The following is a 16,208-nucleotide window of genomic DNA, read 5'->3' on the forward strand; positions in this document are numbered from 1 at the left end:
CCTCACCTCTGCTGTTCCTGTGGGGAAGGCTGGGGTGAGGGACAGTGGCGCTCCACAGGAGAATAGCTGAGGGACCGAGAGTCCCGAAGGGAGTCTATTGGCTTCCTGGGACTCCGAGACCTGAGGAGCAGAGTGGGACTCTATAGCACCACATCCTTCCAAACCCACCAGCTAGCACTCAGGACCACCCGCCCAGGTCCTGACCACCAAACCTCACACCACGCAGGGCCAGCCTCAGACCCACCTTTATCCGCACTCACCCATCCGCCCGCACACCATCCACCGAGTGCCCCAGTGGGCAGGGCACAGGGTGCAGCGGGGGACGCAAAGATAAAAGACAGTCCCTGCCCTTGAAGGTGCTCAGTCTGGTAGTGGAGGAGGCCAGCAAAGGAGGCACACAGGCCCAGTCCCCATGTGTGGGAAGCAGCCCCGCAGGAATGGATGTGCATGGGTCTGGGGGCCCCAGGGAGGGGAGCCTGGGCTGGGGTGGGGCAGGGAAAGGGCAAGGCAGTCTTCTCGGAGGTGCTGTTTGAGTGGAGTCTTGCAGAACGAGGAGCTCGCCAGGCGGACAAGGAAATCCCAGGCAGAAGGAACAGCATGTCCAAAGGCATGGGGCTCTCCTAGACTGCAAGGCGCGGGCATGGCCGGATCACAGGGCATGTGTGGGGGTAGGCAGGAGGAACACAGGGTGGACAAGAGCATGGGGCGGGCAAGGGTAGCTGGTGAAGAGCCTCACACGCCATTCCCGCAGAGGTGGGGCTTTATCCTGCAGGCCACAGGGCGTCCCGGAAGGATTTGTGGAGTGGAGGGAAGTAGCCAGATGTGCGTTTTAGAAAGATCCCTCTGGCTACGAGTGGAAGAGAATGGCGTGGAGGCAGGGAGACAGGGAGGAGGCTGTGGACAGAGTCGGGAGAAGATGACGGTGGCCAGACCAGAGCCCTGCAGCAGCAATGGGGAGACTTAGCTAGAACCCCTGGGACTGGGCTGCATGTCAGGGGAGGGAGGGAGGGGACAGAGGAAGAAAACTAGAACCTCCCAATTCTGGTGTGGGACCCTCTTGGATGGTGCAGCCCTTTTCCAGAACAAGGCACCTTGGGAGCAGCGGGCAGAGGAGTTTGCCCGAGTCCTCCCATACAATCAGACACCGACGTCCACGAGGCACCCCAGCAGGAACCTCACCCAGGGTCCCTTCTCTGGAGCAGTCAACCCACCCGCCACTTCCACCTCAGGCAAGGCAGCACTCACCTCCGCTCGCCAGGGGGTGGCTTCTTGGGACTTGCAGGTTTGGGTAAGGCCTGAGGACCAGGCTTAGCAGGAGAGGGGGGAGAGGAAGAGGAGGAGGAAGAGGAGGAGGAAGAGGAGGAAGAGGAGGAGGAGGAGGAAGAAGAGGAGGAAGAAGAGGAGGAGGAGGAAGAGGAGGAAGAACTGGAGCTGGAGCTGCTAGAGCGCCTCTTCCTTTTGGCTGGGACTGGCTCCTGAGGACGTCCCTCGCGAACGGTCTCCTTCGGGGCTGGGGTGGGGCTGGGGACCCTGTGGGAGAAGAGCAAGGTCATCAGTAGACAAGCTGCCCCGGCCCTGACCCTACCTTCCTTGGCTTGGAGGAAGGGCAGTGGGGGAGGGGTGCTGAGAAAGGCCTCGGGAGCACACCTAGGCAGGCCAGTGGGCACTCTGCTGGAGCAGTGGCCTGAGCCGACCCAACGTCTGCTAACACAAGCATTAGGCTGAGGCCACAGCACAAGGGATCAAGGTTAAACCTCAAGAATGTCCCTGATGGAGGAATAAGGCCCTGGGCTCAGATGGTCAGCTGAAGCTAGGTGGTCTCCCTCCTTGGGAGAGCCGCAGCTTGGGGAGGCCCCTGTGCATGGCAGGTTGGCTGGGAGGGGCCGTCCTGCCTGGAGGCAGGGAGAGGGACGGGATGACCTCTGAAGATCCTTCCAGCCCAGGGAGTTCCTCTTGAGGTCTAACTGCCATCCCTCCTGCTGTAAAATTAAGTCCATTTCCTCTAGTTCTGTCCTCTGTAGAGATGGAAAACTTATCATTATCCTCTGGAGAATTAACCTCTGGAGCCTTTTACCTGTTCCATTCCCACCCCCAACAGCCCCACCCAACACTCTTCTACCCCAGCTCGAGTGTCATAGTCCCCAAGACTCAAGGAACCGACCATTATTTCCTCCCCATTCCTGCACCTATCCCCAATACCTTCCCCATGGGTAAGAATCTTTAAAAATTCCCTCACCTTTTCAGTGCCACCTCAGGTTGGGCAGGAAGGCTAGAGCCCTCCGAGTCACTAGAACTGGAGCCAGAGGAAGAGGAGGAGGAGGAGGAAGAGGAGGAGGAAGAGGAGGAGCTAGAAGACGATGACGATGATGATGAGCTGCTCCGCCGTTCCTTTGGGGGCTGCAGGGCCCCAGTAGAGGGAAGTGGCTCCCCACCCTCGGGGTGGGACATCTCAGAAGCAGGGCCAGAGAGCAGGCCATTGTGGTCACTAGCAGAGGATGCGGTCTTTGTCATTGCCCCACAGGACAGGGACTGAGACCCTGCTACAGGAGTGGTCTGGGCAATAGAACGAGATTGGTCTGTCATAGCCAATGGCACAGGAGACCTAGGTCGATCCTGTGCTGGAGGGAGAAGAGACTGGGAAGGAGTCTGGACCATTCTCGAGGCCGGGGAAGGAGCCCGCTCAGAGGTCATTCTAGACTGACTCGGGGCAGCTGGTGGTGTTCTGGACCTGGCTCGGTCAAGCAAGGGGGGTGAGGTTCTGCCACTGACACGCTCGTAACCAGACAGGGGCACCCTGGGACTAGTGAGGTTAGCACCAGACAATGCTGGAGCCATCCTAGCACTGGTGAGACTTGTAGAGGCCAAGGCAGTAGGGGTCCTAGAGCTGGCAATATTCACAGGAGCTGTAGCATGGGCAGACCGAGGACCCACCATGTTTGCTGGGGCTGGAGCCTGGGGTGTTCGGGAGCTCGAGGGATAGCTCGCACCAGCTGGAGGTGTGCCAGAACCCGTGAGACTCAAAGCTGCCAGGGCAGCTGGGGTTCTGGCACCTGCTAGGTTCACAGCTGTGGCCGTGGGGGTTCGAGGGTCAGCAAGGTTCACAGCTGAAGGTGCCACTGCTGTTCTGGGGCTGGCCAAGTTCATGGCTGCAGCTGCAGCAGTTGGTGCTCTCGAATCAGCCAAGTTGACTGCAGTTGGAATGGCAGGTGTTCGGGCACCAGCAAGGTTCATGGCTGCTGCAGAGGCTGTAGGAATCCTACTGGCGAGGTTGGCGGCTGGGGCTGTTCTGAGGCTCATGAGAGGCACTGGAGCTGGAACCTGAGACATTCTTGCAGCTAGACCGGCTGCAGACATGGACGGAGGTGGCCGGGCAGTGCCAAGACTGATGGCCGTCAGAGCAAGTGCAATTCTAGACTGAGCGTGATTTTCTGGCACTGATGTTCTTGGATGATCAGGAAGTCGTGGACCTGGACCATCCATCATGGAGCCGCCGGCTTGCTGGAGGACAGACATGGGTGTTCTGGCACTGCCCAGTGGTTCAAGCATTCCAGGCGATCTACACCGGTCCAGAGGAGTTGGTGACATGCTAGGACGACTGAAGCAACTCATTCTGGAACTACTCAGTGCTACTGGAGGTGTCCGAGATCCAGAATGATTTCTTGTTGCTGGAGGAGTAGCAGAGCGTGAACGGTCAGAACTACTGCCAGATGCAGATCGTCTACGGATTGCTGGAGGGGATCTTGTTAAAGAGCGTTTGCCCCGGGTTGCTCGTGGAGTACGAGATCTCGAACGGCGGCGGATAGCAAGCGGTGTGCGACTTCGGGAACGTTTGCGTGGCAACAGGGGTGTTCGAGACCTTGAGCGTCGCCGAATTGCTGGAGGTGTTCGAGACCTAGAGCGGCGGCGTGTTACAGGAGAGGTTCGAGAGCGGGACCTCCTGCGAGTGATTGGAGATGTACGAGATCGAGATCTTCTCCGAGTGACTGGGGATGTTCTGGACCTTGACCTTCTCCGAGTAATGGGTGAAGTTCTGCTTCGAGATCGTCTTCTAGTTACTGGGGGAGTCCTAGATCTGGACCGCCTCCGAGTCACTGGAGGAGTTCTAGAACGGGAGCGACGACGTGCTGGTGTTCTGGACCTTGAGCGGCGACGCGTTACTGGTGGTGTTCTGGATCTGGATCGCCTTCGACTCACTGGGGATGCTCTTGATCGAGATCTTCGTCGATTCACTGATGTCCTAGACCGTGACCGCCTTCGACTCACAGGTGATGTCCGAGACCTGGACCGGCGGCGGCTGATCAGGGGTGTTCTGGACCTGGATCGCCGGTGAGTAGCTGGTGAGGCTCGAGACCGAGAGCGTTTCCACGGAGCTGGTGATGTGCGTGACCTTGAACGCTTCCGGCTGGTTGGTGGTGTCCGGGAACGGCCTCTTCGGCGTCGAGAAGAGGTTCGGGAACTCTCCTGCCGAGTAGGAGACCTTGAATGGTAACCAGAGCCTCCCCTCCGCCTACGAGTTACCCGAGACCTAGACCGACTCCTCTGTCTTCTCCGAGAGGTTGACTGTGAGGATCCAGACCTATCTCGACGTCGTGTTGTTCTTGTTTTCTCTCTGCGTGAGCGAGACCGGGACCTCTGGAGCCCACGTGGTTTTGGTGAAGGAGACCGGCCTCTCCTTGAAACTGTCTTAGTGCGTGGAGATGAAGCTGAGCGTCGCCTACGTGAAGACCTCGACTTTTCAACTGGCTCTGGGGAAGACACTGAGGGACTTCTTCGGCGTCTTGGAGGAGTTCTGGATCGAGTTTCTGGTGATGATGAAGCAGAACGGCTTCTTCGAGACACTCTGGCCTTCCTAGTTACCTCAGGAGATGATCGAGAGCTGCGCCGTCGAGGTGGTGTGCGAGACTTGGTCTTAGGCTCTGGTGAAGACCTGGAGCCTCTTCGAGCGGCTCTGGGTTTGGGTGCATGTTCTGGAGAAGAATCAGAACTACTGCTTCCTTCAGGAGAAGGACCTCTGCCTTTGCTTGATGAACCTGATCGGCTGCGTCTGGGCAGGGCCCTGGGGGCAGGTACTTTAGGCTCAGGAGAGGAATCAGAACCACTCTGGGCCCTGGGCACCAATCTTGGTTTGTCTTTTGCTTCAGGGGATGAGCCAGATCTACTACGCCGAGGAGAGGGTCGAGATTTGCTGTCAAGCTCTGGTGATGATCCAGAGCGACTCCTCTGTCTAAGTGGACTTCGCATCTTGGCTTTAGAATCAGGGGAAGAGTCAGACTCAGTTCTCTCCTGAGGGGATGCGCCAGGTTTCCCATCAAGTTCCTGAGAAGATCCAGATGGACTTCCATGCCCACGGGGGGTCCTAGTCACAGGCTTCTGTTCAACTGATGATTCAGACCCACTTCTCTCTCTCTGGGGGGTGAGACCCTTGTTGAGCTCTGGGGATGATGGAGAATGACTTCTTGCCCTAGGAGTTTCAGGCAACACTTTTGGTTCAGGTGAAGAATCACATTCGCTCTGCCCCCTGGATGGGGTTCTAGGTACATCCTTCATCCCAGGAGAGGACCCGGATAGACTATGCCTAGAGGGAGTCCCAGACCCATCTCTAAGTCCTGGAGAAGACCCAGACCTGCTTCTCCTTGAAGGAGTTCTCGGCAAACCATCTTTCAGTTCAGGAGAAGACACAGAACTACTTCTTTCTCTAGAAGGCGTTCTAGGTACAGCCCCGAGTACAGGTGAAGAGACACTCTGGTTTGAAGACATCGCTGCCTTCTCCACTCCTTCTGGGGAGAACTCAGAACTGCTGCGCCTAGAGGGCCTGGTTGACTGTTCTTTCATGTCTAAAGATGGGTCTGTCTCCAACTGACTCAAGAAAGGTCCATTTAAATCTTCCTTAACCTCGGGAGAAAATCCAGTATTCATTTCTGTACCAGGGCCTGAATTCCTAAATTCTAAAGGTGACTCAAAGCTATTCTCCCCGGGAGGGGAGTGAGACAGTTCCTTATGTTCTGGAGAAAAGTGGGGTCCACTCCAACACGAGGCCACTGCAGGAACTTCTGCTTCCAAAGCCTGTGACCCACTTTGGTCAAAAGCCAATGACACAACAGACCTTTGTTCTATTTCAGGAGACTGAGATTCAAAATTAATGCAGGCAACTTCTTTAAGTTCTGGAGACATATGGGGCAGAACTTGGTTCGAAGGCTGTTCAGATTTCTCTACCACCTCCATTAATTCCTCGTCTTGACTTAACTTAGGTAATGTAGTATTTTGGTCTCTTGTATCTGGAGATCCCGCAATACTTTCTCTTGACTGCGGTCTAGGCGTGTCTTTCAGGACTGGTGAGGACTCTGGCCTATCCTGCACAGGACTTAATCTGTCTCTAGGTCTAGGAGAATGCCCAGTAACAGTCTCCTGAAGGGATAAGCCTATCTTCTCCTTCGTTTCAGGCAAAGGTTCCAATCTGCTCTGTCCCAAAAGAGATTTAGAGTCCACTGGAGTATATAGGGAAGAGTCAGACTGAGATCTCTGCTCAGGAGACATACCTGATTTCAGCCTTGAACCTGTTGATAAGTCATTTCTATCTTGTCTCACTGGAGATCTGAGCATTATGTCAGTGACTGGAGATGAAGACCTAGACCGGCCACTCTTAGGAGATGTTTGAGATTTGCTCTGCAAAGATAGAGTGTCCAAGTGACCTGGTCTCACTTCTGGACTTGAAGTATCAGACCTGTGGTCTGGTGAAGTCTGACATTCTCCTTTCTGTTGCAGAGATGAGGTGCCAAAATAGTTCTCTCCTGGCAGTATACAAGATGTTACTCCAGGACAGAGAGAGAAAGATTCAGAGCCACTCTGTGCTGACAAGTCCTCAGAGTTCCCTTGGGGACATGGTGACTTTGATCCAGAGAGACTTCGTCCTGGTGGAGTTTGAGACTTTACTTTGGGGTATGGCGATGTAGACCCTGAGTGACTTTGTCTTGGTGGTGTTCCAGGCTTTACTTTGGTATCTGGTGAAGAGGATCTAGAATGGCTCTGTCTTGGCAACAATCTAGATTCCACCTTGGAGCAGGGAGATACTGACCTGCTTTGCCGTGGAGGTGTCCCACAAGTCACCCTACTAGGACTTGGAGAAGAGGAGCCAGAATGGCTCCTGTGTCTTGGTGACACTGTCTTTACTCTAGGTTGTGGAGATGACAATCTAGATGGGCTAAGTCCTGGAGGTGTCCTAGATTTCACTTGAGGAGAGGACTCAGAGCAGCTATATCTTGAAGGGGTTCCAGATTTCATCTCAGGATCAGGTGATGATTCACAATGGCTCTGCCTGGGTGTCACTGCAGACTGTTCGTTTGCCTGGGAACTGGTTACAGACTCCTGCCTTGGTGGCGTTCCAGACATCATTTTAGGGTGCGGAGATAAACTGGAACGTGCTTGTCTGGATGGTGTTTCAGACTTCTGTTCAGGTGGTGAAGAACCAGAGTGACTTCGCTGTGGTGTTCTGGATCTAGCTTTAGGTTGGGATGATCCAGAACGACTGCGCCTAGGTGGTGTTTGAGACTTCTGTTTAGGACAAGGAGAAGACCTTGAAAGGCTTCGCCTCAGAGATAAGCGAGATTTTGGCTTGGATCGTGATGAAGAGAGAGATCTGCTCCGCCTTGAGGAAACACGGGATTTTTTCATTTCCGGGCTTGAGTGGGACCTGCTTCTTCTTTGAGATGATCTGGATTTGTTCTTCCGCTCTGATGATGAGCCAGACCTGCCTCTTCTTTGTGGTGATCTAGAATGTGATCTTCCACGCCTACCCAGACTTCTACTACGGGACCTTCGTCTTGCTGGTGTTCTAGACCGAGATCTTCCTCTCCGGGCTGGTGTTCTAGACCGTGACCGGCCACGTCTAGCTGGAGTTCTAGAGCGCGACCGGCCACGTCTGGCCGGGGTTCTGGAGCGCGACCGGCCACGTCTGGCTGGGGTTCTGGAACGCGACCTACCACTTCTCCTGGCTGGTGATCGACTACGAGATCTTCGTCGTATTGGTGATCGGGTCCTAGATCTGCGCCTAGCAGGTGTTCTCGACCGAGATCTTCCCCTCCGGGCTGGCGTTCTTGACCGAGACCTACGCCGGGGAGGTGTTCTGGACCGGGATCTACGCCTGGCAGGTGTTCTAGAGCGGGACCTACCTCGCCTGACTGGCGTTCTAGAACGAGATCTGCCCCTCGTGGCTGGGGATCTAGAATGTGACCTGCCTCTCCTTCCTGACCTAGACCTGCCTCTTCTCTGGGTATTTCTGCTCCTGGACCAGCCGGGACGCTGAGGTGACCGGGATCGGCCACGGCGCTGGGGACTTCTAGATCTTCCCCACCTCTGGGCAGAGCGTGACCTACGCCACTGAGGGGACCTAGACCGAGAGTGGCCTCTCTTAGGAGTTCGAGACCGAGATCGCCCCCGCTTAGTAGTTGCTGGACTACGGGACCTTCCCATTCTTCGGGAAGGGGTATGGGAATGAGATTTATCCCTCTTTGCTCGGCCATGTGAACGATTCTTGGATGTGGGAGAAGATGACATCTCTCGTCGGGCTGCTGAAGGAACTGGTGTTGGCTTAGGACTTTCAGGGGAAGAGCTGGCATGCCGAGAAACTTTGGTAGGCTGAGGGGATGGTGGACAGCTTTCTGAGGAAGATGATTGGGGAGGTTTCTCAGGAGATTTAATTGGCGTACGGCCCCGGGCTGGGGAGGCTTCAGAAGGGGGATTCACTGGATCCTGACATAATGGGGCTGTTGCAAAGGGTTGTGGGGAGCCACCATGTTGCTCAGCAAGGAGCAGAGGGGGAGCAAGCGGTTCTGGACCCATGCTGCTCCTTTCCGGAGAGGGGCTAGGTCGAACTGCAGATTTCTAAGAGTAGAAGAAAAAGTAGGGATAGAGATACAATAAGCATCAAAGCTTCATTATCTCCCAAAGAACCCAACATTCTTTCCAATAAAACTTTTCTTCTTCCAACCCCATTTGTCCTTTTCCTCACCACCAGCAATCACTTCTACTCAGTAACAGGACATCATATGACATAAAACACATTGGGAAAAACATGTATGAACAGTCTGTGACCTCAAAAGCTGTGACTAATAAAGACAATATCAGACTGGGAAGGTGGCTCAGAGGTAGAGTGCTTGCCTTGCATGCATGAAGCCCTGGGTTCGATTCCTCAACACCACATAAGCAGAAAAAGCCAGAAGTGGCACTGTGGCTCAAGTGGTAGGACACTTGAGCTGAAGAACTGAGGGACAGCGCCCAAGCCCAGAGTTCAGGCCCCATGACCAACCAAAAAAAAAAAAAAAAAGACTAAATGCAACTCAACACAAGTTACTAGCAAGTAGTATTATAAAAATGTTCTGAGCCAGGCGCCAGTGCCTTTTGCCTGTAATCCTAACTACAAAAGAGGCTGAGATCTGAGAATCACGGTTCAAAGCCAGCCTGGGCAGGAAAGTCCATGAGACTCTTATTCTAGTTAATCACCAGAAAACCAGAAGTGGCACTGTGACTCGTGTGGTGGAACGTCATTAGCCTTGAGCTGAGGAGCTAAGGGACAACGCTCAAGCCCAGAGTTGAAGCCCCATGACTGACAAAAAAAAAAAAAAAAAAAAAAAATTCTGAGAACAGAGGAAAAAAAAATGTATTTATTTTTTGTTCCAAGACTAGGACTTGGTACCTGATGACTTTGTTCACTGACTGGCTTACTTACCAAAAAATATTACTAAAAAATATGTTTTGTGAGTTGAAAGACATTTCTTAAAGTAGGATATCCTCAGCTTTGATAAATGACTATATTCAGTTAAAATAAATAGCCTGGTACTGGTGGCTAAGCCTGTAATCAATCCTAGCTGAGATAGGCTGAGATCTGGAGGATTGCAGTTCAAAAGCATCTTGTATGCAAAAATCTAAGAGGCTCCATCTCCAATTAATCAGCAAGAGAGCTGGGCTGGAGATGAGGCTCAAGTGGTAGAACACCAGCCATGAGCAAGAAAACCAAGTAAGTATGAAACACTGAGTTCAAGCTCTAATACAGGCAAAAGAAAACAAATTGCCCAAGTAAAGGCAAAGTACTGACAATATGATTTTTTTTGTTTTTTATTTTTTTGGGTCTAGTCGTGGGGCCTGAACTCTGGGCCTGGGCGCTGTCCCTCAGCTCTTCAGCTCAAGGCTAGCGCTCTACCACTTGAGCCACAGCACTACTTCTGTTTTTTTTTCTTTTTGCTTATGTGGTGCTGAGGAATCGAACCGAGGGCCTCAGGCATGCAAGGCAAGCGCTCTACCAGAGCCATCTTCCCAGTCCCCTGACAATATGATTTGTGTGACAAATAGAACATATGAGTTAGATACAGGTAGGACTCATTCCTATAAACCTAGCTACTCAAAATGAGATCTTAGGATCAGGGTTCAAAAGCTCATTTGGGCTATAAAGTCTCTAAGAGTCTATCTCCAATTAACCAGCAAAAAGCTGGTGGAGGATAAATAGCTCAAGCAGTAGAACACCAGCTATGAGCAAAAGTCAACTTAAAGAATGTGAAGCAAAAAAAGCAGTTGGGCACCAGTGGCTCACGCCTGTAATCCTAGCTACTCAGGAGGCTGAGATCTGAGAATTGTGGTTCAAAGCCAGCTGGAGCAGGAAAGTCTGTGAGACTCTTATCTCCAATTAACCACCAGAAAACCAGAAGCAGAGCTGTAGCTCAAAGGGATAGAGCCTGGAGCTGAACAGCTCAGGGACCATACTATCCAGGCCCAGAGTTCAAGCCCTACAACCGACACACACACACAGCCAGACACACACACACAGCCAGACACACACACACAGCCAGACACACACACACAGCCAGACACACACACACAGCCAGACACACACACACAGCCAGACACACACACACAGCCAGACACACACACACACACACACACACACACACACACACACACACACACACACACACACACACACACACACACACACACACACACACACACGTAGCTCAAAGGGATAGAGCCTGGAGCTGAACAGCTCAGGGACCATACTATCCAGGCCCAGAGTTCAAGCCCTACAACCGACACACACACACAGCCAGACACACACACACAGCCAGACACACACACACAGCCAGACACACACACACAGCCAGACACACACACACAGCCAGACACACACACACAGCCAGACACACACACACAGCCAGACACACACACACACACACACACACACACACACACACACACACACACACACACACACACACACACACACACACACACACAGAGAGAGAGAGAGAGAGAGAGAGAGAGAGAGCCAGAAGTAGAATTGTGGCTTTCAAATGGTAGCGGTCTTGAGCAAAAAAGCCAAGCTGAGTTCAAGCTTGAGAAGCAGCTCAAAAGGCAAAAAACAAACCAACAACAAAACAAAAACACTAATGTAACACAAAAGCAACAGAACTCAAATCCTCTGAGGTGGCTCAACTAATAATTCGGAAACTTATCTCTGGATAAAAAGACAAAAGTAGTGAAGTAATTAAAGGCTGAAATGATCAGGACTCAGAACACAGGGTATAAAACAACAGACAAAATTGAAAAGACCATTCTTTAGTGTTTCCAGACTGCTAGTAGTAATGCAGTAGATTAAAAGCATACAGTAAAATCATGACCCATATAATTAAATGAAAACAAACACCATAAAGGAAAGGTAAACTGGCTAACAAAACCTTTTCTCCTAGCTCAAATGGTCTAGCACTTGCCTACCAACTGTGTCTAGTATCCTAGATTCAATTTCTACTACCTCAAAAAAATTTAAACTTTTTCCCACTCTTGTCTTTGTACACATACATGTATATGTATGTATAAATATGAACCACATAGTAACATAAAACTTGTAATATCCAGGCTTCAAATTTAGTGAGTTGTGATTCCAAAATATTTGCAGATGTGTACAAGAACTTGGTAATTGAAAGGAACATAAAAAAAACAATTTTTTCTAATGTTATCTGTTCTCACCTTCATACTCATCCTAAAACCAATAACCAGGCAATGCAATGAATATTAATTCAAAACATACCTCCTTCTTATCTTTGTCTTCATAAGGACTGGCAGGCTGCTTTGTAGAGGGCTCTGGGCTGCTAGGCCGCTGTTGTATGTTGGTGGTACCTGGTTCACTAGAAGGTGCATCTCCCTCCCCTCTACACCCTGAAGCAGGGGAAGGACTTTGCCCAGACAAAGCAGATGTATGGGTTTTAGCTGCAGCACTTCGAGACCTGTGAGTTAAATGAAGGATGGGGGAATGCAAGGAAGTCAGCTCAAGGGACAACAGAAGTCCCCTCCCCCCTAGCTCCCCAGCTTTTCTAACTGTACAACCCTTTTCCAGAAATGATCTAGCCACATGATTCAAATCATTCATCAAAATGCAAGCTGTCCACTTTGTTCCATCTCATCCCAACACAATCTCCCCCTTAACCTTTTATCCACCTCCCCCAAACATCCCCAAACCCTCCACCCAGTCCCAATCCCTACCCACTTCATTCACAACTCACCTCTGAACCCACCTCCTTCAGGAAGCCTTCCCCGATTAAGGAAGCCAGGGTAAGGATTCCTTCCTCCCCCAGACACCACGAACAAACCACCCCTCCCCCTATTCTGGCAGTCCATATACATCATAATGAAACAAAAAATAAAAAAAATAAAAAGACAAGGGGAAATGTATATGTCTGTCCATCCTGTTGCTTTAGCCTGTCAGCTCCTAGAGGGCAGGGACCGTGTCTTCCGAATGGTCTGTGCAGCGCCTAGCACACCGTGGGCGCTCAATAAATATTAAATTAATTAACCCACCATTCCCTCTCCCTCCCCTTCCTTTTGGACTACCCCTTACCGACTTCGAGAAGTATCAGAGGACGACGCAGAATCAGCAGAGGTTGAACGGTGGGCCCGACGGCTTTTAGGAGCTGGTGTTGTACTTCGAGACCTGAAAGACCACCACATAGCTCATCAGGTTAATTCACTTGTATTAGATTCTTCTCACACATCCCCTAACCCTTGACTCTACTTTCCCCTCCCACTAAGGGGGCCTTCATCTACTTACTAAGCAAATTCCTCTCAAATTTACTCACCGCTTCCGCTTCTTGTCCTTAGATTTACGTTTGCTCTTTGGAGTGGGAGACCTAGGAAATAAGGTAAAGGTGTTACAAAGCAAACTTTTAAACTGCAATAAAATCCAATGTGAAATGGAAAGGACTACAATGTTAACAGAAAAGCTAAAAGAGTGAGCTTTATTCCAAGAAAAAGAACACCACTGCCCTGTGAGCCAAAGAACTCTTACCTGTGCTTCCGTTTCTTCGACTCAGATTCTGACCTATAGGGAAATATAAATTGTAAATTAAAACTCCTAACTCACACCTATGCCTGAACTCAGTATCAATAAGCCTCTTCCAATCACTCTAAGTACTTCTACTTCATACCATACCTGTGCTTCTTCTTCTTAGAGCTCTTCTTTCTCTCACGACGAGGAGAGCTGCTCTCTGACCTACTAAAGACAGATTCAGAAGCAAGGTCATTCTCTATTTTGCTCTGTCTAGCTCTCCCACCTACAATCCATCCCTAGAAATGTTTGGTTTTTAGTTTTTGCTGGTCCTAGGACTTAAAACTCGGGGCTTGGGAACCGTCTCTAAGCTTTTTTGCTTAAGGTTAACTCGTGTAACATTTGAGCCTCAGATCCACTTTCCAGCATTTTGGTGCTTAATTGCAGGTAACTGTCTCACAAACTTTCCTGCCAGGGTTGGCTTCAAATCACAATCCTCACATCTCAGCCTCCAAAGTAATGAACCCTGGGCACCTGACTCGTAAAAATAGTTTCTAAAGCACCCATGACTCCCATCAGCATCAGTGGCCCAGAATTAGCCCAGGATGTATTCTTCACTTCCAAGTATAGTTAAATCGGGGCTGAGAAGGTGGCTCAGTGGTAGAGAGCTTGCCTTGCATGCATGAGGCCCTGGGTTCGATTCCTTAGCACCACATAAGCAAAAAGAAAATAAGCCGGAAGTGGTGCTGTGGCTCAAGTGGTAGAGTGCTAGCCTTGAGCTGAATTGCTGAGGGACAGCACCCAGGCCCAGAGTTCAGGCCCCACGACTGGACCCCCCCCCCCAAAAAAAAACCAAGTATAGTTAAATCAACAAATCCTAAAATGAAGAAAATTCCAGAAATCCAAAATGCCGATGGCTATCCTTCAATGGCAGGTTAAACTCAACCTGTCCCAATAAACACAGAAATTTCTCCCAGTTAAAAACTGAAATAGTGATTCCCTTTCTCCCTGGCTTTTCTGGCAGTTGTCTCCTGCTCCCTAATAGAATGCTCAACAGAGAAAATACATGATTTTACCACATGATTAATCCTCTAAATACTAGACTGACTTTCTAAATGACTCACCGTCCTCTATCTTTCTTCTTTTTCTTCTTCTTTTGCTTTGGAGTTGGTGAACGAGAACTACTGGTCTCCCGTACAAGGCTAGGAAAAAATAACAGAAGATGTGGGTGCTAGAGCTCATACCCTTAAGACCTTTCAGGCTCAAAAGAACAACATCTGATGTTTGGAGAAATAGTTAAAGTAACAGCAGGATGCTTAAAACCAGAAAAAGAAGCCTGATCATCAGTACCTGTAAGGCTTTGGAGGCTCAGGAGCTGGTTGTTTAGCCTCTCGAGCACGACGCTGAGGATCAAAAGAACTGCCATCCACATAGGAATCACTGATGCCAAAGGCAGCACGGAGTCGCTCATTCTTCTTCTCATTCAATTCTGCTAACTGATGGGTCTCAGTTACCCTAGAAGAAAAAAAAGGCAAATATTTGTCAAAAATATGGGAACAGAGCAGATGTCTACTCGAAGTAATTAGAAGCAAGAACCAGCCATCAAAACAAAAGCAAGGAAGGATAAAGGACAACAGCAGCAGCAGCAGCAGCAGTAGTAGTATACAGTGTGGGGGAACCAAGGGAGAGCTCAACTCACGCTGGCCTCTGCCCAGGGGTCTCCTCCTTGCCCCCAGGGTTCACATCCTTCTCCAACAACATGAGTCGAAAGGTAGCCACTTTCTCCTGAATTTGCTGTTCCTCGTACCTAAAGAACAAATCCCTTCAATGTAAGTGTCAGACTTACGTTTCCTTAATTTCCATCAGAGTCCCTTACATCTCCATGCACACATACAACTTTTCACTATCATCCAAAGTTTTCTTAAATCCTGCTGATTTCCCCCCATACCTTCCTTTTGTATTTACTATAGCCTCTAGAACAGTGGATTTTAAACATACTACAATTTAGGGGCCTAGAGAAGAAAGTTAGTTGGTAAAGTTCTCAGTGCTCCTTCCCAATGTGAACAAGAAAAGATCCTTTATTTCCTAGGATTTCAAAGGAAGGTATAGTGTACAAAAGGGGTACCATTGCTCAAGTTTGAAAACCACTGCTCTAAAAGGTTGCCTGAATGTGTGCCTTTTCCAAAACTTCACTTTCCTACCTAGCCCAAGATAGCCTCTTCAAGTATTCTTCCTTTTCTTTTGTCTTTGCTATCCTTCAAGGCCTCAACCTTAATCCATTTCCTACCAATGACAATACCTATCAGATTACCTACGTCTTCGCCAGCCAGAATGCTGTTCTCTTCTCTGTCCTTTACAGCACATTTTTGTTCCTCTATAATCTCCCCTTTCCCATATCCATCTAGTTAATTCAGAACCCCTCAAGCTACTATTCATGCTCTAGACAGTTTCCTCACCTCCCTTAATTCTTCACTAACTCATTTACCTCTCCTCACAAATCCACTCTTCCAGCCAACCCTAAGCTCCATATATCCCTCCTAATACCCACTCTGTACCCACTAGATGCTTTGTTCTGCCCTGCCCCTTCCCTCACCCCTGCTCTTCCATCATCTCCTCCAGCTCCAGGCATCGCAGCTCCACGCGCCGCTTGCGCTCGTGGTCCAGGATGTCAGGATTAGGCCGCTTCACCAGGGCAGCCTCCAGGCGCCGCAGTTCCTCCTCTCCCTTGTAGTCTGGCCGCTCACCCCGGCGGCCCCGCACCAGGGACAGGTTGCGCTGGACGTAGCCGTTGGTGCCGCTGCCCCGGGGCGTCGGCAGCCCGATCCCGTTGTACATGGCCCTGTGCCCGGGGGGGCACCACCGCTCCTGAGGGGGAGCGGGGAGACACGGGTCAGGCCCCTGGCCC

General features: G+C 50.6%; 1 protein-coding gene across 11 annotated transcripts in view; it reads right to left on the bottom strand.

Moving 5' to 3' along the window:
- The window catches only part of LOC138825464 (serine/arginine repetitive matrix protein 2-like), a 30,147-nt gene that overhangs the window by 803 nt on the left and 13,136 nt on the right, over positions 1-16,208 (bottom strand). For 3 of the 11 annotated variants that reach the window (XM_070020066.1, XM_070020067.1, XM_070020065.1), the window contains exons 2-13: positions 15,897-16,168; positions 15,003-15,110; positions 14,654-14,818; positions 14,428-14,505; positions 13,469-13,531; positions 13,325-13,357; positions 13,116-13,166; positions 12,878-12,970; positions 12,071-12,266; positions 2,237-8,877; positions 1,246-1,530; positions 7-120 (exon numbers count right to left, since the gene is read on the bottom strand). In XM_070020066.1, coding sequence (XP_069876167.1) covers positions 7-120; positions 1,246-1,530; positions 2,237-8,877; positions 12,071-12,266; positions 12,878-12,970; positions 13,116-13,166; positions 13,325-13,357; positions 13,469-13,531; positions 14,428-14,505; positions 14,654-14,818; positions 15,003-15,110; positions 15,897-16,138 — 8,069 coding nt within the window. In that variant the 5' untranslated portion in view covers positions 16,139-16,168. Of the gene's footprint in view, positions 1-6; positions 940-1,245; positions 2,016-2,236; positions 8,878-12,070; positions 12,267-12,877; positions 12,971-13,115; positions 13,167-13,324; positions 13,358-13,468; positions 13,532-14,427; positions 14,506-14,653; positions 14,819-15,002; positions 15,111-15,896; positions 16,169-16,208 lie in introns of those variants that run through there. The other 8 variants (XR_011371406.1, XR_011371405.1, XM_070020070.1 and 5 more) reach the window with 8 other exon arrangements.

This window comes from Dipodomys merriami, unplaced genomic scaffold, assembly GCF_024711535.1.
Source record: "Dipodomys merriami isolate MVZ:Mamm:240054 unplaced genomic scaffold, mDipMer1.0.p SCAF_137, whole genome shotgun sequence".
NCBI lineage: Eukaryota > Metazoa > Chordata > Mammalia > Rodentia > Heteromyidae > Dipodomys > Dipodomys merriami.